Genomic DNA, 26,899 nt, shown 5'->3' on the forward strand with positions numbered 1-26,899 from the left:
GTAGAGTCAGGAGTTGTACTCTGTGATCTTCATGGATCCATTCCTGCTCGGGATATGCTGTGATTCTGTCCATTTGCATTGAAGTCTCTAGTGACAAATATAAATTGCAGAGCTCATAACAGTAGTTGCAATACAGGTGATGCAAATAATTAATAACTTATGATTAATGATTGATTATTTTTATGATTAATCTTTTAAAGTAATAGTGTAAATTATTACAGTGAATAATAAGTTTAATGATACGAAGTTATCTCTGTAGGTATCTTGGAGCTGAGAGCTTGCCACTGAGCTTTGAATGTGTACTAGACATTTCTTTCCGTATAGGTTATGACCATTGTGCTTTACCTGAGCTTGTCTGAAAATGAAACATTGAAGGAGTTTTTCCATCTGTTAAAAGGCTAGGCAAGGTGTCCTATCTTAGAACTGCTGCCTTCCAGTGATCTGCTTTCTGGTGGGCTTTAAGCAGATGCTAAAACATCATCTGAGTGACTTTCAGCAAGTTAGAATTCTCCAACAGAAGGAAAAATAAGAGTAACCATCAAACAGCTGCCTTTGCTGAGAGTCTCATATACCTGAAGAAAAGAAAAAAAATCCATTGCCATTTAGATCTCAAGAACTTTCATATTGTCTTTTCTGTGCTGTTTGCGACTCCCAAGAATAACACATCACTCGTGCAGGTCCTACTTCTGCAGTGCAACTGTCTTTCAATATGGGTGTTGAATGATTACCTTCATTAGAGAAAATTTTTGTTTAAATGTTTTAAACAGCCTTATTCATAGTAGGATCCTACCAAGAATATCCATCTACTGAAATGGAACAGATTCGTTTACAAGTCTTCATGCTAGTCTTCTGCTGGATCACATGAATCTGATGTTTTATCAGTCCAGCTGTAGTTAGAGCAGTTCATTCTCTCTCATTTATCTCAAAAAAAGTATTTCAAGAGGCTGCCTCCTTCCACCCACCATGTTCAGTCATTCCAATCTGTCCTGTACTAGATTTTTGCTGTAGATTTATCATAAGGGCTTTTCTATTTTAAAAGGAACTTGGCCTGAGTTTACCGATACATTGTGGGCATCTCCCTCTGCTTTAACTTCACTGTCTTTTTTTTTTTTTTTTTTAATGCCTCTCATCTTTAAATACTGGCAAATATTTTAGTGGATAGAAAACACCCGCTCTGTAGGAGAAAGACTTACTGAAAAGCATCGACTTCCATTCTTAGCTCATACTTAAGTCAGCTTTTTTGCTATCTGATGGTGCTTTTTCTGAGCCTGGCAGGAATGACAAGGCTGTGTTCTCTCATTACATTTGTAGAACCCTTAAGGATATTCACAAAATACAAATTTTCTTTGTGACTGGTGTTTTTGTTTATGCGGCATACAGTTTCTCCAAATCAAAAATACAATTGTTCCTGTAAATTTTGACTGATATTTGCCACAAATAATTGTCATCTTACAAGAGAGAAGCTGCTTCATTAGCTTTTGTGAAGACTTGTTTTTCCTGTGTCTATAGGGCAGTAATAGTCTTCTGTTTATACATATATGCAGCATTAATTTGTTGTGGAACCATGCAAAGGCAATGCAGATTTTGTCAAGGTCCTAATAAAATTTGAAATGGACATCTCAAATGCTCCTCCAGGAAATGTGCCCATGAAAATTACTGGGGATTTGTAGGCGGACAAATCATTAGAAAAGCAAATTAAAAAATAAACTGTTGATTACCTTAACTGTTACAGATTCCTTAGGATATGCTATTTATGTGTATCCTTGAGACTGGCTTCCACTGGTGTCCACCCTAGTGTGTTGAGACAGTGAAAGACCTGAAAGCTCAGGTGCTATCACTGGAGACTGGAAGATACCTGAGCACCTGCACATGCCAGGAAATACTACTGACTTTCAGCTTAAGCTCACTGGCTGTCAATTTGCTAGTGTTAGATAATGTGCATGAAAGAAAATACTAACTTACCTACAGTAAATAGTTTTCTTCGAATAGCAACCATATCTTAATTACCCTTGTTACTTGAGGTGCTTTGAATGGCATTCCAGTTAGTGTAGTAAGCTGTGATCCTTCCCTTTGAAGCTAGAAATAACTGCATGAATTCCTGAATTGTCTTGTCATGATTCGGTGACTCTTTGGTACCAGAAAACCCGCAAGAGTTTTTTCTTCTGGTGGTTTCCTCTTTTCATGGATTGGGAATAGGATTGTCTTTGCACCATCTTGCTTTGGTCAAATACTCACCAAGAAAAAACAGGTTTCCTTTTTGAGAACAAAAGTCTTGGGTGTAGTTGTACAGACAGTACTTATTTCATTCTCGGGGTCTATCTCTAAGCATTGCCAGCTGGCACTGTGAAGTGCAGAACCTGTGTAGAGTACAAGGTGTTCCCTTCACACATTTTAGGACGGTGATTTTGAGCCATGTAAAAATCCTAAAAGGACAGAAACAAGAACTCGGTAATTTTTTGGTTTAATGTTAGTATAGCATGTATTGGCATGGGGAGAGATGGGAAATTGTGAATGCAGCTTTTAGCCCTAGTTGCTGTAGTATTTTGTTCACATTTCTCAACTATTCCAGTTTACACAGAGGATTATCTTCTCTTGTCACTTACTGTGTGACTATTGGAGTCAGATATTTTGCTACCACCAAAAAAAATAGATGCTGGTCCCTTCAAGGTTAGTGTCAGTTTAGCATAAGTATCCAATACTTTTCCATGTATCTGTATAAATGTACCAAAAGGTACATTAATCCTACCAGCTGTTCACAACACTTTAGTGTCTATGCATTATTGATTGTATTCTGGTTTCTGCAACTATTTTTTAAGCCTCTGCTTCTTATGAATGAGTGTTTTCCATACATACTTACAGAAATTACTCTTGAGTATTCTTTATATAGTATTCTTACTGTTGCTGCACAATGGAAAATGAGCATTCAGAATGAGTAATGGACTAATGGCATCTAGGTTGTAGTGTGGTGTATTCTTAGTGTCAGAAGCCACCTTAATGCTCTTTTTACTAGTTTTCCAGTGGCAGCCCTTGATTCCCAAGGGGATCACCTCACTTTAGTGGCGCTAACACAGCTGTTTGTCAAAACTCAGATTACAAATAACTGCTCTCCAGGGAGTGTTTGTTTGCTTTGTGGTGATGTTTCTTGTTTGTTTTGTTCTTGGGTTTTTGTTTTTGTTTTGTTTTTTTTAAACTCCAATATTTTCATTGATCCATCATAAACCACAGTACCATCAATAGATATCAGGGCAACTGGGGGGTAAGGTATGGAGCTGAAGTGAGAGGTGAAGGCAAGTTATAGTCAGCATGTTGAAGGTATGAATGTAAAGATACAGCCTCACAACCTTCTGATCAGGGAACATTCTTGAAAAGCACAGTCAGATTTGATCATCTGGTTTTGATGATGCTCTCAATTCTTACACTAATACAGACTGGGAGGTTCTTCTTGTCTATTTGTGGCTTTTCTAAAACAACATTATTTTTCTCTTCTTACCTCATCCTTTTCTTCCAAATTTGCCTTAACCTGTATTTTCAGTCAGATTTGTTTTTTTACAAAGTATCTGTCATGGTTTTGCCTGGGATCGAGTTAATTTTCTTCCTAGTAGCTGGTACAGTGCTGTGGTTTGGATTTAGCAGGAGAATAATGTTGATAACACACTGATGTTTTAGTTGTTGCTAAGTAGTGCTTATCCCGAAGTTAAGGATTTTTCAGTTCCCATGCTCTGCCAGTGAGCAGGTGCACAAGAAGCTGGGAGGGAGCGTGGCCAGGGCAGCTGACCCCAGCTAGCCAAAGGGCTGTTGCACAGCACAGACATCATGCTCAGTGTGTGAACTGGGGGGAGCTGGCCGGGGCAGGGGGGGCAGGTCACTGCTCGGGCCTCGGTCAGCGGGTGGTGAGCAATTGCATTGTGCATCACTTGTCTTTTCTGGGGTTTTATTTCTTTCTCTCTTTCTCTCTCTTTCTCTCTCTTTCTCTCTCTTTCTCTCTCTTTCTCTCTCTTTCTCTCTCTTTCTCTCTCTTTCTCTCTCTTTCTCTCTCTTTCTCTCTCTTTCTCTCTCTTTCTCTCTCTTTCTCTCTCTTTCTCTCTCTTTCTCTCTCTTTCTCTCTCTTTCTCTCTCTTTCTCTCTCTCTTTCTCTCTCTCTTTCTCTCTCTCTTTCTCTCTCTCTTTCTCTCTCTCTTTCTCTCTCTCTTTCTCTCTCTTTCTCTCTCTCTTTCTCTCTCTCTTTCTCTCTCTCTTTCTCTCTCTCTTTCTCTCTCTCTTTCTCTCTCTCTTTCTCTCTCTCTTTCTCTCTCTCTTTCTCTCTCTCTTTCTCTCTCTCTTTCTCTCTCTCTTTCTCTCTCTCTTTCTCTCTCTCTTTCTCTCTCTCTTTCTCTCTCTCTTTCTCTCTCTCTTTCTCTCTCTCTTTCTCTCTCTCTTTCTCTCTCTCTTTCTCTCTCTCTTTCTCTCTCTCTTTCTCTCTCTCTTTCTCTCTCTCTTTCTCTCTCTCTTCTCTCTCTCTCTTTCTCTCTCTCTTTCTCTCTCTCTTTCTCTCTCTCTTTCTCTCTCTCTTTCTCTCTCTCTTTCTCTCTCTCTTTCTCTCTCTCTTTCTCTCTCTCTTTCTCTCTCTCTTTCTCTCTCTCTTTCTCTCTCTCTTTCTCTCTCTCTTTCTCTCTCTCTTTCTCTCTCTCTTTCTCTCTCTCTTTCTCTCTCTCTTTCTCTCTCTCTTTCTCTCTCTCTTTCTCTCTCTCTTTCTCTCTCTCTTTCTCTCTCTCTTTCTCTCTCTCTTTCTCTCTCTCTTTCTCTCTCTCTTTCTCTCTCTCTTTCTCTCTCTCTTTCTCTCTCTCTTTCTCTCTCTCTTTCTCTCTCTCTTTCTCTCTCTCTTTCTCTCTCTCTTTCTCTCTCTCTTTCTCTCTCTCTTTCTCTCTCTCTTTCTCTCTCTCTCTCTTTCTCTCTCTCTCTCTTTCTCTCTCTCTCTCTTTCTCTCTCTCTCTCTTTCTCTCTCTCTCTCTCTTTCTCTCTCTCTCTCTTTCTCTCTCTCTCTCTTTCTCTCTTCTCTCTCTCTCTCTCTCTCTCTCTCTCTCTCTCTCTCTCTCTCTCTCTCTCTCTCCTCTCTCATACATTTTTGTTACAATTGATGGGGGTTTTTATTTTTATTGCTATTTTATTTAGTTATTAAACTGTGCTTATCTCAACCCACAAGTTTTACAGGTTTTTTTTTTTTTATTCTCTTCCCCATCCCACTGGGTGAGGGAAGGAGTGAGTGGCTACATACGACAGTATCTCAAAAAAAAACTTGATTGTATACATTTTATTTAGAAATTAACTTATCTATAGTACTTGATAGTCTGATACACGCATATAGTGAATTATGAAATTTGGAAAAGGACACTATTACTGAGTAACCCTTTCTCCCTATACTTTCCATTAGCTTTAGGGAACACCATCATACAGCTGAAAATTTACCCTACTCTGTTTTTTCATATGTATTCTTGAAAATGCCTTTAAAAAAAAAATACACACACAAAAATAACCTCAGTCTGAAGTAATTTCATAATTATTTAAAACAAGCTGGAGCCTGGCCATTGAAGGAATTAGTATGTTCTTCCTGTGGAGGGGTTTTGAAGTGAAGCATTAAAGTTTGTCAAAGCATTGAGGGAGAGCTTAGTGACACAAGAGAAATAACTAGAAAGACTTCAGCATAGATACAGCTATTGAGCATGCATAAAGGTTCTCATGCTTTTTCCAAAGTTCACTTCCCTCCCAACTGAGGCAGTTGCTACGAAATATTAGTCATTGCAAGTTACACTGATTAGCTATAGAGTATGAGAGGTTTACACAGCTAATTGAAGAGTATTAAAGCTTTTCTCCTTTGCTGTTTCCCTCTACATTGCAAACTTCAAATGTCTTAAAATACAGTGGGTGACATGAAATGGGTTTGATCTTGAAAATATGTTTGCACATGGAAAGTATTTTTGAGAGCTTGCATAGAAGTCTTAGTGGAACAGTTGAAGTCATAGATAGGCTAATGACCTTGCCAGATTCTAATTTTGCTAATTTCTGTTGGGACTGCTTGTAAAGATGGTAAATTTGTGTTACAAACTTGTATCTTTTTTGGTTTTTTAACCTCTAAACTTTGACAGAAGATAAAGCCAATAAATCAGTAGATTATGTGGAACTAAGTGATTTTTTTTTTTTTTTTTTTTCTTTCCATTTAAGGTCAGTGTGATAAGAAACCTGAACGCAGACAGCATTCTAGAATCAAAATCGGAGCCAAAATACATATCTGTAATAAGCGTCACGCCAGGCCAGCCGGCGTTGGCAGGGAATGATGAAGTAACCTCGCTGGAGGTAGAGTCAAAAGAAGAAACCGTTAGTCCTGAGAATTCCAGTGAAAGATCTTCTTCTGTTCCTCCCTTGGAGGCACCAGGCAAAGCAGAAGAGGTGCCTGTGCAGGAAAGCAGAGAGGAGGTATCTTATGATGATGAACTGAATTGCAAAGTGAGAGAGAGTTACTTCATTTCTGATAATAGCCAAATGGATATATGTAGTAACTCTGCAGGTCCAGAGGTTTCTGCCACAGAAATACAGCAAACAGTTATTCCAAGCAGCTGTCTCAAGTTTTCTGGCTATGACAAGCCTCACGTGCCATTAGATATGTTAATAGATGTTGGTGAAGAACAGCCTGTGATTGCTTACAGACCAACTGACTAACCAGGATAGATGAAGTATTTAACCAGAACTCAGGAAGAACAGCATTACTGAAGATTATGGAAAGGCTGGGTTATATTATGAACATCTAAAAGTTGTGCTTGCTCTGATCCAACCAAAGTAACCACTATACAGCTTATTACAGTGGGATCCTGAAATGGGACTGAAAGTAGTGCCTGCGAACAGCATAAAAAGTGGGGGGAAATTTCATGATAACCACTTTTAGAAGCAGTTGTATATAAGACATAATTCACTACTTCCTATTTGAAATCCCAGTCAGGTTTTTTTAACAGTACTCTATGGAGAACAGATTTCATGAAGGAGTATAACAGCAGTTGTATCATTATTCCCTTTTGTTTCACATCCTTTTCAAAATTAATTCAATGAACATAATGCTTAAGTCTTTCACTTGGCTACAGTAGAGGTGTGCAAGAAATATTTGAGTTTTTGCCTTTATTGGAGGTATTGTCTTGCTTGTCTTTTTCTGCTGAAAGTATTTTTGTATTAAATGAAATGCTACTGTTTCTTTTAGTTAACAATATGCCTATAACCTTTTCCTGTGTATCTTAAGAATTTGATGCCATGGCCAAACCCCACTTATAGCCTTTTCTGCAGATAGAAGTATGTAGATCCAGGATCATTACTTTTCATTTCAGCAAGTAAACGATAGACTTTTTTTCTTTGTAACATTAAGTTCTGTGGCTAAAAAAAAAAAAATCTATTTTAAAAAGTGCTGTTATTTGTATATAACTGTGTCCATTTGGGTCACCTAGATGTGTTGTGTAACCATGTTGCATTCTGGATAATTTCTGTATTAGCATGATAGCTGATCACCATTGGAAAAAAAAAAACCATGTAATGGGCGGTTGCACAAATTCTTTAGAAAGTGCTTTCAAAATTCAAAAGCCTGCTTTCCTCCAGATCATTTTTATCCTAATTCTTAGAATGATATGATTTTTTTAATAGACATCAACAGGACTTCTTCCAAATATATTTTCTAGCAGGTTGAAAATTGCTACTATTTTTCCCCTTTTTATGACATAACGGAGGAACTACACAAAATTACCTCCCTCTAAAAATCATTTCAAGACAGTTGTAGTGTGGTAAGTTGTAGTACGTAAGTTATTGTCATCTGACAGCCCTCTGAATGTTGTAGGATGAGGCTGTAGTTTTGAAAAATGAAGGATGAGGATTTTTTTTTTTTACAGTTAAAAACTTTTAAGTCTAATGCCTGCAATCAATCAGTTATTGCCCTTTAGTCAAGATTTGATGGGTATTTTCTGCTTGTAGGAAATGTTTACAATAGTTCTTAATGATACTTAGTTGAGAAAAAAAAGGATGTTTTACAGACACAAGGTGGTGCAATTATACAAAACTAGTCTTTGTTTTAAAAGATTTTTGTTTTTTGTAGGATCATCGGAAATGTTTGCATGTTATAGCAGGTGGTTTTAAAGGAAAACCAGTATCATTGTACTTATGTCCTTACATTTCTCAGAGGCGTGAGTATTCCTAAGATAAAGTTAAGTATATACAGCAGTTTCTAGGCTGCTTCCATTCCTGCAGATGTCAGACATTAACCATCAGTTCTCAAAGATTTAAAGACAATATCTATTTTTCCTTCCTTTATTCACCAGAAGATAACAGATCTGTTACCAGGGTTTTGATTTTAGGAAAAGGCAAATCAAATGGGTGGATTTTGTAGTTAATGGTATAATGGAAAGCCCATCTAGAAAGATTTGAGTATGTGTTAGCCGGCTTTGATTTGTTTCTGCATTATGTTCAAATGTAGTGAGACCCCCTAGTAACTTTTTCAATGTCATGTTCTGGGTTGAGTTCCTAGAAGGCAATGCTGGTGACTTACTGCTTAGGATCCACTAGTGTGTAGATACCTCCATTGCAGAAGTACAAAAAATAACAATAAGTGTTATAAGAAGGCTTTGAAAACCAGAATTAACTTGCGCATGAAACTTCAACTAAACTGACTTCTCAGTTAATAACATGGTTCACCACTGAAGTGTGCTTTTAGCAGTCTGTCTGCTAAGGAGAGGAGCAGCTGTGTCTTGTACAGAGCTTGAAGTTAATGTTGCTTCAGGTTTTGTTGGTTTGTTGATAAATAACTGCAATAAATACCGCAGGACTTTATAAATGTCAGGTATGTGTTTAAGCTTGGCTCAGAGGTGAGAAGTAGGGTGTTATAAACTGTGAGGTTAGCTTGGTTTTGGGGAAGAAGTTTCTAATCAGACAATTTCTTAAGTATTGTCTTTGCTACTGCTCAGAGTATTTCATCTTCTTGCAATTGGTAGATGGTTTTCCTTCTGTCAGTTTTGTAAAAAAAAAAAAAAAAGTTCTCCAAGAAGATCAGGAATTAGCCATAGCAGTCATTTCATTTGGTATATCTGTCTCAGAACTATTCTGTCAGAAGTATGTAATTTCTTGGAAATGTTAGACTTACATTCATAACAGTATGTGGTGAAACCCTGGCCCTGTTACGAAAATTATAACCTAAGACTCAGCCTCTCAGAATTGTGTGAATATAAGCGATCACTAAGTGGTTTTTGTTCTGCAAGGTTTTCCTTTGCTGCCACACTGGAAGAGAGGAATGGTATTTTTTGCCTGTGTGAGGGCAGAGAGATGCACTTTAAAACCAAGTGACTGTCTCATTCTTTTCTCTTCCCCCTGCAATACTACTACATTGTACATTGTCCTGAATCTTTAGTCACATGGAGTCCTATGTGAGTAAAAGACACTAGCCAGGTGCTGGGATATAATTAAGGACAGAGATGTTAAGATCAATGAGAAATGACACAGAAATATGTCATGAGCACATGGGAAAAAATTGGTGTTGCAGTTAATTACATACAATAGAAAGACACTGTTATTCTATAAGCTGAAAATCAAGCATAGGAGTATGAGTGCTTTTTTCTATACAGCATATATATATGTGCACAACTGACGTCTTCTAACCGTCACAGAGTTAAATGTATATTTTAATGAAAATTTCTGAATATAATTATAAAAGCTACCGAATTATCACCCTCTCTGCAGGTATGTCTTCTGTGTTCTGTGTACTTAACAAGTAGCCAATACCACAAGCCTAGTTGAAATGTTTAAATTGCTCAGGACAAGTTGCAGGTTTTATAGTTGTGAAATAAATATACTTAAAGGTGTGCTGAGCGCACAGATCTTTCATTAGCTGTGACTAGCTGAAAATGCGAGGCCACAAGTGAGACAAGAATGTCCCTGGGTCAATAAGCCCTATTTCCCCCAGTCTTGCTCCCAGCAGTAGCTAGCAGTGATATTAAGAGAGAGCCTAAAAGCAGGGTAAGTTCATGGTGGTATGTATTCTGGGATATAGTCCCAAGCAGCCTGCAATGTGAGGAATTCTTGGGATAGGGTACATGGAAATGCCTTTCTAGCTACAGCTAGTTAGCCTTGCTTTTGCGGTTCTGTAGTACCAAATATCTGAGCCATGTGTCTTGAAAGCTGTCAGGTAGTGTTTATCTATGCATTTTCACTTAACTACTAAATTATTTTAAATTGATAAATTAATATTTTTGTGATTAATTAGTTTGTGTAAGCTTCTGGATATTTGTGCATAACACCTTGACACAGGATATCAAAGTGCCTAACACAGGTTCAGAATTATTTAAATATTCATGCATTTTCTAGACATATTGGCTATCCAGTGTGACACATGTAGAAGGTTTCACCACTTCAAGCTGTTTCAGGTGATTTTAAACTCTTGTCGTGGCAGCTCAGCATTTCTCCCTTCCTGTGTCCTAAAGATGATTTGGGAGATGATGGAATGTCAGACTCCAAAACATTATATACTGTGTGAGAGAAATTGCATTGCAAAACTTTGGCCTAATACCTGACAACATTTCTAAGAACTTCTTTAGTTTTTCTGTGGACATCACTGCTTTTTATTATCAGATCTGCAGTTAACAAGTATGGTGGTAATACTGCTGGCACAGAAGCATCAGATGTTCTGCATTTATGCTTTTTTCCACATAATCATGTTTAAAAAAAAAAAAATCATTCTTGCCAAAGCTACTGACATCTGTGGAACCAAGACATCTTGTAGTGTCCTGGTTGCTTAGAACCCACATACATATTTGTATGTAGTCCTTTACTAGTTAAGATTGCAGGAAAAGAAACAGGCATGAGAAGTGCTGCTTTTCTCAATGCTAGAAATAGCCAGTTGCTCTGAAGTGGTGCCATGTAAACAGATTAGTATTAATAAATAAGAGCTATTGTACTTAGTTCAAATTAATGGTTTCAGCATATCTTGGGAAAAAAAAAAAGGGCAAAACAACAAACTGTGAGAGATGACTTGTAGCTCCCCAAAAATAAGGATGAGAAACAAGACTTGATAAAGATAAGGGATGGGGTGGGAGGAGGCCCTCTGAGTGGAGGAATGCCTCAAACACAGGTAAGGAAACTCCAGTCACGGGGTGGGTAATGGGGAGGCTGGAGCTGGTGGGGCTGCCTGGCTGGCACCAGGCGCGGCTGGGGAGGGAGCCCTGTGGAGACAGGATGGTTCTGCTCTGGTGCATCTGGTAAAGTTTCAAGGGCCATGTGTCCAGTGAATGACCTTTGCTTCATTATCCACAAAATGCATATTGAAGGTGACTGATGCATATGCTAATGAAGATTAACAAGATCATGCTACTTATATCATCCCATGAAGGACCTTAACCCCTCCCTATACATGTGACGTGGATAGATAGGTCGACTTAGGGGAGGGACCCAAGGAAAGTATAAATTGAGGGGGTGAGGATAGAAGAGAAGCAAAGAGGAGGAAATGAAGAAGATGGATGCAGCCATGACAAACTGAGACAGGACCAACGCAGAAAGCTGGACCAGTGATCACTCTTCTTTTTCCCTTATTATCATTAGGTAACAGAAGACATACTATATTGCTTGCCATAACTTGATATGTACTTAGCCAATTATAATGTATCCAACTAGCACACTGCAGGAAATTAATAAATGTCTGGACTTTTGGGACTGGTCTCACTATTGTCCAATCCATTGGGGATTTAAGAATCTAAATCACTTGTCTCCCTCTTCTGAGCGGGATGTAACACAAACCAAATACAAAGCACAAGAGTGACCTGTATAGATTCCTTTAGTGTTTTGGTTTGGTTTTGTTTTTTTGTTTTTGGTTTTTTTTGTTGTTGTTGTTGTTTGGTTGGTTGGGGTTTTTTTGTTTTACATAAGCTATGAAGCCTTTGTTTATTAATACATGTTCTTTCTCTAAATGGATGCAATCATTGGGCTAGGTGGAACCTCCAGGAGTCTATGGTTCATTTTTCTCCTCAGAACATCATCATTGCTCCTGCACATTTGTTTAAAGACTCCACAACCCCATTAGGCAATTTATTCTAGGAGTTCTTTACCCCTAGAAAGTATTTTCTGATGTAATTTCCTGACTTTAGAAACAATATCCACAATGGGCCTACTGACCATACTTTGGTTCTTGTCCAAAATTTGTAACTAAGCTACTTGTAAATACTGTAAGTTTAAAATGTTTTTACATTAAATTAAAAAAATCTCTGAAGGCAAATGTGTGTGCTCACCTTTTTCTTACTGTTAGCTTTTGTACTGAAGACTAAATCTGCTTCTGAAGCTTGCTCAGTTCATGTTGTGTATGTAATGTATGCTTGAGCATTATTGAAAAGGAATAGAAGATGCTGTGGGAGGTAGGTACAGCGTGTACCTCTGTGTGTATAATTATGTGTAGCCAGTTACTGTATTCTACTTACCACATGTATTAGCATGTAGAAAAATCAGTTTTAAACTAATGTCATTTCTCATTTGTTGGGATATCCTTTGGGTCAAGTACCACTCACTCCAGGCAGCAGTGGAAGTCTGATTTTGAGGACGTGATGTACAACCATTTGTTTTGAAGGAGGTGTCTCTCCTGTACAGATGTGAGGTGCTGCCTTGTCTGTGCTCCGCTAGTGGAGAGGGGCCAGAGCTGACGCGCAGAAGCTCTTTGATCCACTGATTCTGGCTATATCATAGGCTTTGCAATTTCTTTTTTGCCCTGTGATGCTATCGATGCAGCCTGCTACTGCTTCAGTCCAGTTCTACTGCTTGAGCCTAAGGACTCCCCTTAGGTTCTGTTTAAAAATTATGGACACGGGTTAAATAGTCACACTATCTGAACGGATTAGTTGCTGCAGAGCAAGGAAAGCTGGGCTTCCTTGAAGTTCTTGCTGATTATTTCAAGTTTAAATGATAACAGAAGTCTTAATTACATGGTTTATGTCTTAATAGTGAGCATGTGCATTCTTATATGCATCTTGGAGATCAACTGTTTGTCTTCCAAGTCTCATGCTAATTTACCTAAAAGAACGTAGGGAACCATTAGAAGAATTTTGGTTTCACTTGCCTGTCAAATCTAGAATGTGCAATTTAAAAACATTTTCTACACCTGATCAACTTGTTTATTCCTTCCAAGTAACTTCTTGAGATGGAGCAGTGCTGTCTCTGGGCTGATTCCGGTGAGAACAGTCGTGCCTTAAGAATTTGGATTCTCTTAGAAATGGCTGTGCAGATTGTCGAACTTGTAACATGCCTGCATTAATTACTACATTTAGATTTATAACACAGACTCTCTGAGTTTTAAGTAATGGATTAGGTTTTTTATTAACCCATTATGGATTACTTAGTCAAAACCATTTTATTTCCTGAGGTTTTGGGGGTTTTTATCTCATTTTAATATACTTATTACCCTCATGTTTTCTAATTTGCCCATTTGTGTAATTCGACAATGACAGGGTAGCTGATCAGTCTGAAAAGTCATTTTTTATTTATTTTGGGGCAAAGAAGTTTTATTTTATTTTGCAGAACAAATGATGAGCAGGAAAACCAGATGGTTCTGCCAGCCAGCTCACTGTTCTGCAAAAGTAATCCTGCAGTTGTCAAATATTTGCAACGTGTGCAGTAGAGCATTAAGCAGTGTCAGGTCTAATGCAGTTTTTATTTGTGCTGACATCTCTTGAGTAGAGCAGACTCAGAGAGGTTCCTTAACTTACGCCCCTTCAAAAATACCCTTCCACAAAGAGTATCTAGAATCCTTTCAGACTGAAAATAAATAGTGAAAAGAATAAAAATCTAATACACTGTGTTTTCTTTCTGGGTATAACTGTTTTGTGTCTTGGGGTTTTTAATGTTTTAGGGCTTGGGGATTTTTTGTTGTTTTGAGGGGGTTTTGTTGTGTTTTGGTTTGGTTTGGGTTTTTTTCCAAGTTAATAGCATCTTGGTTAATTATAGGAAGTGTGAGGGGCATGTGCTGTCCCATCTTAGAAGATGGTAACTGTATGTAGTGATGTGTGCTTTCTGCTTCCAAATTTGGTAGAGTTGAGGCCTGTGACACCAATAGCCGTGATTACAACCTGCTGCAAATATGATTAATTGTAAGATAAATTATAGCAGGTAATGAAGGGTTATGAAAACTTGTCTGAATGGCTAGAGGGTGGTGGAGGCAAAGAGGCAGAGAGCACCTTTGCTGTTCCTCAGTCCCTTCTTCCACGTGGGTTTGTCCAGAAATCTGGCTTTATATCAGGCACAAGCACAGTACCTGTCCCCGCCTCCTGCCAAATCTGATTAGAAATTGGAACAAAACACTGTGAATTTGGGTGTTTTATTACTAAAAATTAATTTATCAACTGCTTCCATGATACTAGATACACCAAATTTCACTTCCTGTAAGAAAAAACAAAGCTTTTTGGCAAATAAATATCATAGGGTGATCTAATTTTTCTGGTTAAATGATCACGTTGCAGTAAACTCGAAACTAACACCTCTGGGAAGTGTGAAAACCAGTTATGCCGAGCGTGGAAGATTCAGCACACTGATTCCTGAATGCCAGGAGACTGTATCCATACAAGATCTGAGACGATGTATTTAAAAAAAAAAAAAAAAAGAAAACAAAAAAAACCCACAAAAACAACAAGGAAAAAAAAAAAAGAAAAAAACCAAAAACATGAAACAAAAACCCCAAAGCAAAACAAAAAAAAAATCATAACATTACAGTATATTTACAAATTCAATACTAATTTGGAGATGGTGGTGGTGGTGAAGATTGTTGCTAGAGTCTTGTTCTAGAGCTCACGCTCCTTGGATGGTACAGATACACTGAGAATTCAAAATACAACCACAGAACTGAGCCACAGGCTGGAAGGCGTGATGCTTGCAAGCTTCCACTTGCAGAAGACGTGAGCCAAAGGTCGTTCCTTTTCTATTCTTCCCTTGGCCAGGGAAACCCCTGGAGCTTTCATCTTTCCAGGTGTTATTGCCCAAAGTAGCTACCAGAAGCAGCATTTGCTCCTCCTGCAGCCCAGGCCTGGGTTGCAGCCGTGGGGGCAGGCATCTCCTTCCGTCTCCTCCCCGGCGCACGCTGCGTGGTGAGCCAGCCCCGTGCGGGCTGCGGGCTGGATGCGGCTTCAGCAATCAGGCACGCAGACTTCCAACCGCCGCCTACAAAAAAAATGAATCCATGGGTCTTCCCCTACTCACACTTGTAACATTTCAGACAGTACTTCAGCTGCTCCTGGTGGCAGTGTGTCTGAGAGAGCAAGCATCAGCACTACCAGGCTTTGAGCCTTTCTTTCTTTACTTCAGTAGGTGGATCAAGTATGAGCGATGTTTGTGTTGTACCTCTCTAGGCTTATCTGTGGTTTCTGTTGGCTGTGTGATCACCTGGCATCTTTCCATATACCGTTAAGATTACCTTAGCAAAACAAACGAACTATGGGTTTTCACATTCCATATGAAAACCAGCTGGTGGGTTTTTGGCTGTGAGGGTCCCACAACCTAAAGAAAAGCGGGTCTTTTTTCAATGGGCTTAAACATGATACAGCACTTCTTAGATAGAAAAAAAAAAAAAAATCATGCTGACAATTTTAAGGAAACTTGTCATTTAAATAAAAGGCTTTGAGCTATTTTGACATTTGCTATTACCTACAGTTCCTAACTGATGTTAGTTACTAACTTTCTGGTGTGATTCTATGTCTTGCATATTGTTAAATATTGTATGTGCAAACAATTGCTACACAGCAAGCCTTCAGCAGATCTTTAATATGTTCAGATGTCTCACTATCGAGGTGCAGCTACAGCATTGGGAATTTCTAACCATAATCTTTAAAATATTGACCTAAGCCCTTTAACAGTGAGAACTCAACAGTTCACACCTGTGGGCAGGAAGCAGTGAAGGCACACACTGGGCAGTGAAAGTCAGCCTTGCTTCCCCAGAAACTGCTCTTGTCAGAACTTCTGTAATGCAATGCCTCTTCCCTGAAGGGCAGGGGAAAAAAAGAAATCCAAAAAGTCCCTCCTGCCTGACTGGGGGGGGTTCTTTTTTTTTTTCTCCTTTGTGTGTGTGTGTGTGTGTGTAGTGATTAATTTTCACAGTCCCCACTGAGCTGGTGAAGGGCCACCCTGCCACATGTGGCACACCAGAAGAGACCGAGGGACCTGGGTCCCCTCAGCTGGGAGAGGCGATGGCTGGGAAGGGAATCTAATTACAGTTACCAACTATACAGACATTTGGAGAAAAGATAGACATTTCCCTGAGGCCCCCGATCAAAACACAAAAAGCAGTTGTCATAAATTGCAGTGAGGGAATCCCACTTAGATATATGGGGGGAAAACTCATGCTGAAAGTGGTTAAGTGTGGGATAAAACTGTCATTAGCCCTGCTCTGAGCGTTAGGCTGGACTGGATGAGCTCCAAAGCCCCCTCCCAAGACAGGTTTTTCTGTTAATCTGTGCTGGCTGAAGAGTAAAAACTGAAAATTATGGCCCAAAATGAGAATAATCTTTAGGTCCAGAATAATCTGAACTATTGATTTTTTATTGTCAGCTTGTATGAAATGCCACACGAGACTTGTCTGGCCTCTACCAGTTACTAGAAGTATTCTCTATGCTTTGGGAGCTTCTCACCTTCTTTCATCTTCCCATACCCTCATCCAGGCATGTAAGCGAAACCCACCCTCACATCCACTGCAAATATCAGAGACACATCGGAAAAACCAAAGGTGGTGCTGCAGAAGTGGTTCCAGGGTTAAATTCTCTCCACTTACAGATAGGAAACAACTTGTTCAAGGAAAAGGAAAAAAAAAAAAAACAACAAAACCAATGAGGTGGTGCTATCAGAGTGTATGAGCCAGGCAGCTTCCAGCAAGAATGTACTTGACTTTTACCTCTGTGCAGCAATATCCAATCCTTAAGAGAAAGAAATCTGTTTGCCCAGCATTCAGACAGGTTTTTATTCCAAGAATTGAAAAAATTCTCATGCCCATGGTTCTGTCTGTTCATAGAAACATCAAAGTTTTGGATCAAAAAGATGCTTCAGTGTAAGCTAGGATGAGCTAGTAGCATAACTACTCATGTGGAATCTGCAGGGAAAGTAAAACATTTTAATTTTCCATTTCTTCATAAAGTACCGATCAGAATATTCCTAAACCATATTGTTTTTTAAAAGTTCTTGTTCATATTTTAAATAGCATTGCAGTACACATCATCCTATAGTGTTCCTCATTTGTTTACAGTTTTAAATGTACTATACATGTATTTCATGAAACTCAAGATATATATATATATGTACATGTCTGTATACGTGCGTGTGTGTGTGTAGCTGGTACGTGTTTGACTGTAACTACTTTTGTCACACAAAGCACTGAAGAAGCATGACTGAAGTTGGTGAGTAGGACAATGTTACGGATGCTAATAACCTGGGGATTACCAGCAGCTGTTTCGATAATCAAAAAAATTATGTGAAGAGTTACCGATTACTTCAGAGTGCCAAGCCCAATCGCAGATAAAGTGCTATCAGAGTGCAGCGTGCAGGAAACCTCGAGTTCTTCCACAGATAGGCATTTCTTTCCTCGTTCCACCACACCGCAGAGCAGCCTTTTCTGAGCGAAGCCCCGCTGGCATCGGGCGGGCTGACCCTCGGCTCTGCATTCACAGGAGGAACCACTGTCAAAAGCTATTTTGGCAAAGCTCCATGCTTCAACTCCTGGCAATGGGCTGTTACGTGTGGTACGGGAAGGTGTGTTGGCGCAATTCAAGTAAGCAAATACATAACCTGTGACTAATCTTTGATGACATTTCAGTCTGGTGATTGTTTTATGAAAGTTCCCTATTCCCGCACTAGAGCTCATAGAATATGATGAAATACTAATTGCATTTGGTGTGGGGAACTACTTAAAGGTCATTGGATTTTGAAAATGTGTTTGGGAAATGAATGGATAGAAAAGTCCCAGCTGGTGATGGCAGGGTAGACTTTCTGCCTTCTACCTCCATTTTGGGGTCGTTTGTCTTTTCTGCATTTCTTCTCAGTTCTTTAATTCCTTGATTTAGGTTAACTAGGTAATTATTCAAAGCTATACATCTAGCATTTTAATACATTTGCTGCAGGTTCTGTGCTTGGATAATGAGGTAGAGGTGATCAGCTGAACTGAGAGCCTGTGCCCATGAATCTGACTGAGGCCAGCTTCTCGATTAGATGTTGTCCAGTTTGCTGAGTATAACCAGTTACCTTTAAACAATAAAAAAATAAACCTTCATTTGAACCAGAATTTGCACATTTTGATCTGGCAGGTGTTCTGCTTCCACCTTTTCCCAAAGTAAAGATGATTGTTAGGCAAATTCTTGTTTCTGCAGACATGTATTCTTCAGATCCATTATATCTTTGGTGGGCATCGTTACGTAGTGCTGCGCTATGTCATACAAATTTTGGGGTTTGTCTTCTTGCCTGTCAATGTCAGCTAGCAAAAGGAGAATGTGTCCTGACATTTGCCCAGATGTGCTGGTGCGTGAGCAGCAAAGTACATGTGGATATCAGCACTGGGGAGCTTTCAGGGAGGGAAGAGTGAAGGGCAAATCCGGGCAGGACGGCCAGCAAGGCTCCCAGCTGCCTCCAGCAGCACCGTGTTTGCCATCAGTGACACCACATTCACTGATGGCTCGGCCGAGCCTTCCATACACCCCAGGAGCCTGAAACCTGGCTCCCATCGGTCAGGCATGCACGTGGTATTAAAGCATTTACAAACACAAAGCGAGATCACTGTCACCGGGGAGCCCAGGCACCCCCAGCCCTGGGGTCGGGCTCGCAGGGATGCACATTTTGGAAAGGCAGGATTCGGAGGGCAGCGGTGACAAACGCCAGTATCTGTGCAGACAGCATCATGGCACACGCTCACCAGCTGGGACATACAACTCCTGGCAGTCTGAAAGTCCAACACAGAGCGGCACTTTGGCCTGATGGGCTGGGCTTGCCTTCCCGTTCCCTGCCCAGAGGCTGGCAGTGCCCCGGCCTCCAGCATCTCTCCAGCAGCCAGCATGGTGTGGATGCGCTGCCCAGCAGCACAGCTGGCAGTGATTTTGCCTCTCCTTGTTCTTCTGACAATACATCCTGCCATGAACACACCTGCAAACTCTGTCCGCTTGCATTCAAGCTGAAGACAAGCCACCAAATCAGATGATGTCCCATGGGTAGGTCTTTTATGTGTTTGAAACTAAGTTCCTCATGTTCTTCAGCTCTGAGCAACTAGAGAGCTGAAAAATAAACAAGCAAGCAAGCAAACAAACACCTAACTAACTAACTAAATCTTAGCATGGCAAGCAAGCAAGCTTGTGTGACAAATTTATGGGATAAAGCAATATTGCCAGACATCACTTGGGAATTAGTGCCTAAAAAAAAAAAAAAGGTCCTTTTGCATGCTGGTTTGCTTCATAATTAGTTCCAAACTTCAGAATGACCACAGCTGCCAAGTAAGAACAGTTGCTTATGTTTAATTTAGAGCAACTCATATGTTTTTCAGCTAAATTAAACCAAAGCCAACCCGGGGATTTTGGAAACCACTGAAAATAAGGGGAACTCTGGAATGTTTAACAATTACTTCCTCATAAGACATGCCCAAGAGGAAGAGAAATGTTCTTCAGTCATGGAGCTGCTCTCCTAAGCATGAGGGGGATCACGCTTTCCTCCCTCTGCTTACTGATGCACCTGCTTCAGGATGAGATAACTAGTAAGTAGAGGCTTTCTGCTCTTTTCTTATGTGGGGAGGGGGGCATTGAGTCTGTTATCAAATATGGATGAGTCAAGAAAGCTCTGGATCTTTTGGTGGGTTTCAAAAGTCCAGTCACTTCCAAATCAGTCTGTTATTTTGTCTTTCAATGTTCTGAAATGCAGATAAAAGAAGCCCATTAAATTTATTCATTGCTATATTACCAGTTTCAGTTCAACTAGTACAAGTCTTACCTGATTCTGTGATATGTCAAGGATAACACTGCAGCCACCTGGGTCACGAAACCCAGAAAAATGTTAGGATTTGGATGCTTCAGAGAGGTTGTTAACTGATTGTCATCAGTAACCATCACAGTTTGAAAACAGATTATCTTGAAAATTGTCAGGCAACTTTTTCCAGTAGGGCAGACTGGAAACGCAGTAAATCTCAGGTTATTTTTTATTATGCAAGTGTTGATAGACATGGCTGTGGCAACAGTTATAATAGCTATAATCTCTGCAGGTTAAAGCTGAGATGTGGAGGAAAGAGCACTCTAACTACTATTGGGGCTGCTTACTGCAGGCTCTGTGAATTGATCTGAAGGGTTTGTTTCCTGGCATGTCCATCAGGCATCTTTCACAGCAGTAAACTCACTAAGGAAAAATGAACAAAAAAAAACAAAAACAAAAACAAACTCAAAACCAAACCACATAAAAGTGTTCCTTTCATGATACTTAATGTGTTTGTTCTCAAACTGCTAGATCTGGTCACTGACTTGGAAAGTTTTGAACATGAGATCCGGGATATTTAATTTCCCTGCAGTCTGCTAGTCATGAAACCAAATGAACTGTAGCAATAACCGCCCCGATTTCAATATGGAAGAGCGTGTCTGTGACAAACACGTTATGTTATTGTTCCTTAATATTGCAGCAATTTTAGTTTTGGAAAACCAAGACCTGCAAGATTCGATTAAGCCGCAGAAGGTAGAGTTTCATTCGATAAACCTCAACAGCACTTTACATTGGCAGCCTGGGAGGGACAGAGAGGCAAGAGGCACAGTCTACTTTGTGCAGTATAAAATGTAAGTACTGGGGAACTCCAGCTTCCCGCCAGGCTAGGGGCCATCCCTGCTTGGCACATCAGATGGATTTCTTAGGTGACACGGGATGCTCTCCCCATGGCTGGGGAGCAGCCACGTCCTGCTCAGCTGCCAGCTCTCAGCTGTTGCTGTGCTTATCAATAGCCCATAAGGTGCAGCTGAACAGCCTGTGGCAGGCAGGGAACAAGCATCTCCAGCAACACGCTCTGCACCCTCATTGCACCATAGAGTTGAAGAAAAATGTAGTTTTCAGGGGATCTCTGGAAGTCACTGGGTCCCACCGCCCGCCTGAAGCAGGTCTAGTTAGGTCAGGTACTTCTGCCATAGGACATTTAAGGTATTCTGGTGGCCCACCTTGCCCATGGCGGTACCTCAGGGTGCCTTGCGTGGCAAACTTGAGGCAGCACTACAGGCTGGTCCTCAGAGGAGGTACAGTCCATCCCTGGCACACCTGGTGAGCATCTGAAATCATTACTGCCTTTGAGAAGTCAGCTGGTGGAACCCAGCATTCTGTCCATCACTGAACACGCTGGCTAATCCAGAGCTCGTCCGCTTCTCCTGAGGGGCGAGCATGCAGTGCCTTCCTACAGGGCTGGTGACCCATGTCTCTGCTTTATGTTTCTTTCAGAAAAGACAGAAACCTGTAGCTCCCAAACACCCATGAGATCAATCTTCCCTGTCATCAAATTGAAGAGAATTAATTTCCATAACAGAACACTTGTCAGTGCTGCTGAGTTAAAACAAACAGTTAAAAATCTATACAGACCCAGTCGGCGATAGCTAAAGCTTACGTCCTTCCTCCTCTTTCTCCATAGGTATGGGCAGAGCACGTGGCAAAATAAAGATGACTGCTGGGGGATTCAAAGCCATGTCTGTGACCTAACAAGTGAGACCTCTGACATCCAAGAGCCTTACTACGGCAGAGTGAAAGCCGCATCAGCCGGCATCTATTCCGACTGGAGCCTCAGTTGCAGATTCACTCCCTGGCAAGAAAGTAAGTGCAAACATATGGGTCTCTCTGAGAAAGGACTCGGATTTTCTGTGGCATGGAATACATCATATCTGTTCGCAATTTGCAAACATGAGTAATACTTTTCTAGCTACAAAGCTGTATTAAAAGAAGCTGTAAGTAAATAGCTCTCAGGTAAAGGGTTGTGATAAAATAATTTTCCCCACGCTTGGATGCCAACCAATTATGGATAAGTAGCCACTTATCTACAATTAGGAGATCAGAAATGCCCGCCTCCCTTTAACTCAACCTCTTCCTCAAGGCGTGGAACTACACAAATTATTTTCAGCCATTTTCGGAGCTGCTGGAAGGACTGGACACAAGGTGGAAAAGAAGGAAACATTCTCTGTTTGAGGGGAAAAGGGAGAAGACTGCTGAGAGCTGTGTGGCCACCATTCTTCTCACATGTATGTGTTTTCCTGACTGAGGTGTATTTAGAAAGGACGTGTGCATAGCTTTAGTGAGTACAGTCACTATAATGCCATAGGATGTTAGAAATCAAGGGACCATCAAAGAGTGAACAGTACCAGTGTACCTACCAGTACATTCCCCATGAATTAACCAGTTTCCCCTCACTGGTCAATACAAAATGGAACTGTGGATGTCAATGCAGGTCACAGTCCTGAAGTGCAAAGTACCTTGAGTGTTCTGTACAGATGAAACCACAAACTTTCACATAAAGCAGTACCTTGCAGCAGCAACCACTCGTGTCACCCTGTGCCATTTCCTCCTCTCCCCCCCGGAGAAATGCGTGGGGCAGCTGCTCTCCTGTCTCCCCACATCTCTGGGGCTGCACACACAGGTATGCTGACACTAGCTGGAACCCTTAGCTGCGTTTAACCAAGCAGACTGCAAAAAATTTGAAAGTAATGATTGAAGCTGTGCCCTTGGCATAACTGAAATTGTTCAAATAGCTGTTTTATGCAGTTCAAGCACACAGATACATATGAGGAAAGAAAGAAAATCAGGGCAAAGAATCCAAAGCATTTTGCCTGACCAGCCTGTGGTCAGCAACATGCAGCTCTCAGAGGTTTCAAAAAGTTTGTCTCAAAGATAGATTTACAAACACAGGAATTGTCACCCCCAAAATGTCTCAAGCAAAAACCACTAAGAAGTAAGGATTTACAAAGTGGTGCTTTAACAATAAATGTAGCATAGTATGTTGTTGGTAACAAGAACATTAAATTGTTGAATGGATTCAAATTGCACTCTGTGAAACATTATTAATAAACTATAATTGCATTCACATCTTTGTTTTTTCCTCAGCTATGATAGGACCTCCAACAGTAACTGTGGTTCACAGTGACAAATCCGTAATACTAAAGCTCCAGGCTCCACGTTCTCCTTATAAAAGGAAGAAAGGCAGCAAGATACCAATGACAAATTATTATGATCTGCTATATCAAGTCTTCATAATTAACAACTTGCTAGATGAGGTAAGAGCTTATTCAAATATGAACCCTTTACATTAAAAAGCCAGGAAAGTATGGGCACACCATTCCTGTTTTACAGTTGAAATAGTCTTATGGGATTGTGAGAGCACCGACAACTGTGTGAGTATTTGAAAACAAAGTAGGCTTATTTTTCAGGAATTTAATTTGATTGAATCGAGTTGTAATTCCTCCCTTTATTCTTTCCCATCAACTTAGTATTTCAAACTCTAAACCTAGATTAAAAATCTGGGACAGGAGGGGAAATGGGGGGGAGGGCAGAATTTTCTTTAAAAATCATAATTAAATTACAAATGCTCTTGAGTTTCTGCAAGTCGAAGCGCTGCTCTGCATCCTCCCTTCTTATCAAGCTTTACTCAGAGACACACTCACTAGGGCAATCTGCTTGACTAGCTGTTTTTACTCTGCCCTGTCTGAAGCAACACAGAGTCCTGGTGTACGAAGGAAAAGACAAGGTTATTAAAATAGAAGATTTGAGGCCTGGAGTCAGCTACTGCGTCGTGGCTAAAACATACGTGCCATTGCTGGACCGCAGCAGTGCCTTCAGCAGCAGGCAGTGCACCGTGCTGCAGTGACAGGGCTGGCCCCTCTGCGACAGGTAAGTCACCAGCTGAAACTGGAGAAGACTCTGGAGTCAAGAGCTATGCCCTCACCAAAGGCAGATACTCTCCAAAAGGAGAAAAAAAAGGTGTGGCATAAAACCTGCTATCCCGTATGACAATATTAGCCAGAATTCTTGCATCATCTCAACTAGTTTCACACCAGGTAAGGATGATATGGCCAAGGAGATTATAGGAATGGCGTGGATCATTATTTGCACGCCGGCATGGTCTTCAGAAACACCTCCCTCTTCATTTTCTTTAAACAGTTATACATAGTATTGCTTTCATCAGTTTTTTTTCCTGTCAGGTAATAATTAACTAGGAAAATGAGTGACCTCCAGCTTTCTTAACATGCAGTTCTGCTGAAAGCCTTGCATTTCAGGGATTTATCTGATATATTTAATTCAAATGAGCCTGTCCTCTTTTCATGGCCGTTCTTCAGGTGTAATGCATTCAAAAATAAATCAATTATCAAATTCCACGAGTTTCCATGGGCCAAAATGAAAAAGTTAGCTCAGTTAGCTGGTCTGAAAAATCTGACCTCAATCACTAGACTATCTTTTTGTATCACATGCCCAGCTGAGAGATTTACTGTGAATCCTGCCTTGCAGGTGCCAAGCCATAAAGACTTAAGCCAAAGTTGACTTCAGCGTCATTGGCCTTAGCAAGCTCAGATTTGAGCCCATTATAGGGGTGACAGTGGAAAACTGGGAAAGCATTAAAGTTTGAACTTGTGCTTCTGTTCTCAGCTTGGTACCCTAACTATAAAATATTTTCTTCTGCTTCATAATATCATTCATAATGTCAGTTTCTCATGAGACTTGGTCAGTAGGTTTAGGCTAAGGAAAGAACCAGTTTCTAGGTGATTTTCCTGCATTTTTGCTTGCTTTCCCAGTACTGTGAAAGACTGGAAGCTCAGGTTAGAGCTGGATTGCTGAACAACCCGCAGAGGTACAGGAGGGATGCAAGCCAATGGCATGTGTTGCATTTTCAGTTCAATTGAATACCATCCAGCTTAAATGTGCACCCCCGCGTCAATTCTCTTTCTCTTCCCAGTTACAGGAATAATGGCAAAAGATGCATCCCATCACAGATCCAGCAGTAAATCAACATCTGTGGCCTATGTCTGGAATACATACTTGTATACTTTTTAAATTAACTTTTGCTGAATTCAATGATTTGATTCATCCTAATCATTTGATGCTACACAAAGACTAAGAGTACTTTGTATATGTCCCATATTACAGTTTAAAATGGTAAATATTTGCATTTAGAAAGGAAATAGTCATGTACTGTAATAAAAAAGAAGGCAAAAAGCCCTTGTGAGAATACCCCTAAGATTCTTTCTAGGGATTTTCTATTTTAAGCCTTGTAATTAAAATACAATTTACAAAACAGAAGCTTCAGTTATTTTATTTCCTCTACAACAAAGGTTGCAAAAAAAGATGAAAAAAACATCCTTTCTTTAAAATAAGAACTGTATAGTCCAGGAGCACATTCCACATTCACAATGTCTTCAGACTGCCCTTAACATAACATTTCTGACTGACAGTGAAACCAGTATGTGGTTAGGCAGGAGCTCATTTAAACTGAAATATAAAAGATGTTCACTTTCAGTCAGTGGCAGGCAGTTGAATGGAAAAGACCTCTATTTCAACCATTTCACAATAACTCATGAATGGATGCTGACCATTACCTGTGATTTCTAATGATTTTACTCCTGTAAGTCTTCATCTCCTAAATGAAAAGATTTCCTGGGCAAGGTCTGGGTAGATATCCACTAAGCCACCCTGGGATGGAGAGATGAAGTGGCTTTTCTACATCTGCAAGGTCTGTAACTAATGCGAATCTTAATACTTAACTGCATTCTGTTAGTGCAAATTAAATGAGAGGAGGTAAGAGTGGGACAGACACAAGAGGGCAAAGCAAGCCCTGGGAAAAATGGAGCTCCCCACTACATAATCACTACCTACTTTTCCCTTAATTTCATATACACAAAGGTGAATTGGTTCTGTTTAAGTAACTGACCTTGAGTTCACTTAAGCCACATCCAAAGCATTTTTCATGGTCTGCCACTAACACCTCACCTGGAGGCAGCACCACTGAGAACAGCATCAGGATGCTGGCCGCAGGCATTTGGGAGAAGGCTGTGCTTAAATGCTGGTCACTCTCGCCTTCACCAAAATGAAAAGGAGCATAACATATCAAATATAGCTACTGTCGGATTCTAACACATGATATATTTGAATTACTAGATTTGCAGGCATTTAGCTGCATCCACATATCTAGTCCATAAAACCAGGTTTCCTTCACCATGCTTCCCTCTTTACTCCCCTCCCATTTCATCCAATTATTTTACCCCAGCAATATCACACAATTTCTTAATTTAGGTACGTTTCTTTGGGAAACAGGACTTATTAAATCTCTGTATAGTACCTAGTGCCATGACAAGTCTCAGATCCAGCATTGCCCCACCACCTCTCTTGCACTGGCCAGAACGACAATAAAACCATCCAGGCAAACTATTAAGAAATACCCTGTCTTATGTTTCCACAGTGGTGACTTTATCCATTCATGGGCTATCACAGGCCAAAAACAGCATCTGAAGTAATTCAAGTTCTTTCTCAAATTCACTTACTTTCTTAGGGCAACTCACATTGCAATTGTTACACAAAGATAAAGCTTTATTAATGTAACATCTACTGACCCTAGTCAGGGAACAGACTCAGACTGCTGGACACTGTTCCTGTGTCAGATGCAGAGTATGAAACTGTTTAGGGCTCTCAAATCTTCAAGAAGACATTAAAAAAGAAGCAGCAGCAGAACCATAGCGGTGCCTGAAGCATTCAGATCTGGCTAGAAATACAGCAGCTGCCATGCTATGGACCTCTGGAGACACTGGAAACCTGAAAATTTTTCAATTTGATAAAATTATACAACGTGTGCAGCACTTATACTGAGAAAAACAATAAAAGGTCTGAAGAAGTCTTGGGCGGTTATGTTTGCTAACCAGATTTCACTTCCTCA

General features: G+C 40.3%; 2 protein-coding genes across 3 annotated transcripts in view; both read left to right on the forward strand.

The window, feature by feature from the left end:
• Positions 1-12,256, forward strand: part of IFNGR1 (interferon gamma receptor 1) — a 29,039-nt gene extending 16,783 nt beyond the window's left edge. The window contains exon 7 of the mRNA XM_042795883.1: positions 6,196-12,256. Coding sequence (XP_042651817.1) covers positions 6,196-6,690 — 495 coding nt within the window. The 3' untranslated portion in view covers positions 6,691-12,256. The remainder of the gene's footprint in view (positions 1-6,195) is intronic.
• Positions 12,257-19,626: 7,370 nt separating this feature from the next.
• Positions 19,627-25,200, forward strand: IL22RA2 (interleukin 22 receptor subunit alpha 2). Of its 2 annotated transcripts, none has more exons than XM_009967999.3 (6): positions 19,627-19,732; positions 20,642-20,792; positions 21,626-21,804; positions 23,086-23,255; positions 23,690-23,868; positions 24,929-25,200. In XM_009967999.3, exons 1-5 carry the CDS (start codon positions 19,636-19,638, stop codon positions 23,843-23,845), a joined length of 753 nt encoding a protein of 250 aa, XP_009966301.3. In that variant the 5' UTR covers positions 19,627-19,635; the 3' UTR covers positions 23,846-23,868; positions 24,929-25,200. The 2 variants fall into 2 exon arrangements, with proteins under 2 accessions (XP_009966301.3, XP_032839135.2); XM_032983244.2 differs by having other exon boundaries at positions 24,935-25,200.
• The last annotated feature ends 1,699 nt before the right edge of the window (positions 25,201-26,899 follow it).

The sequence above is a fragment of the Tyto alba genome, unplaced genomic scaffold (genome assembly GCF_018691265.1).
Source record: "Tyto alba isolate M040663 unplaced genomic scaffold, T.alba_DEE_v4.0 Super-Scaffold_22, whole genome shotgun sequence".
In the NCBI taxonomy this organism is placed as follows: domain Eukaryota; kingdom Metazoa; phylum Chordata; class Aves; order Strigiformes; family Tytonidae; genus Tyto; species Tyto alba.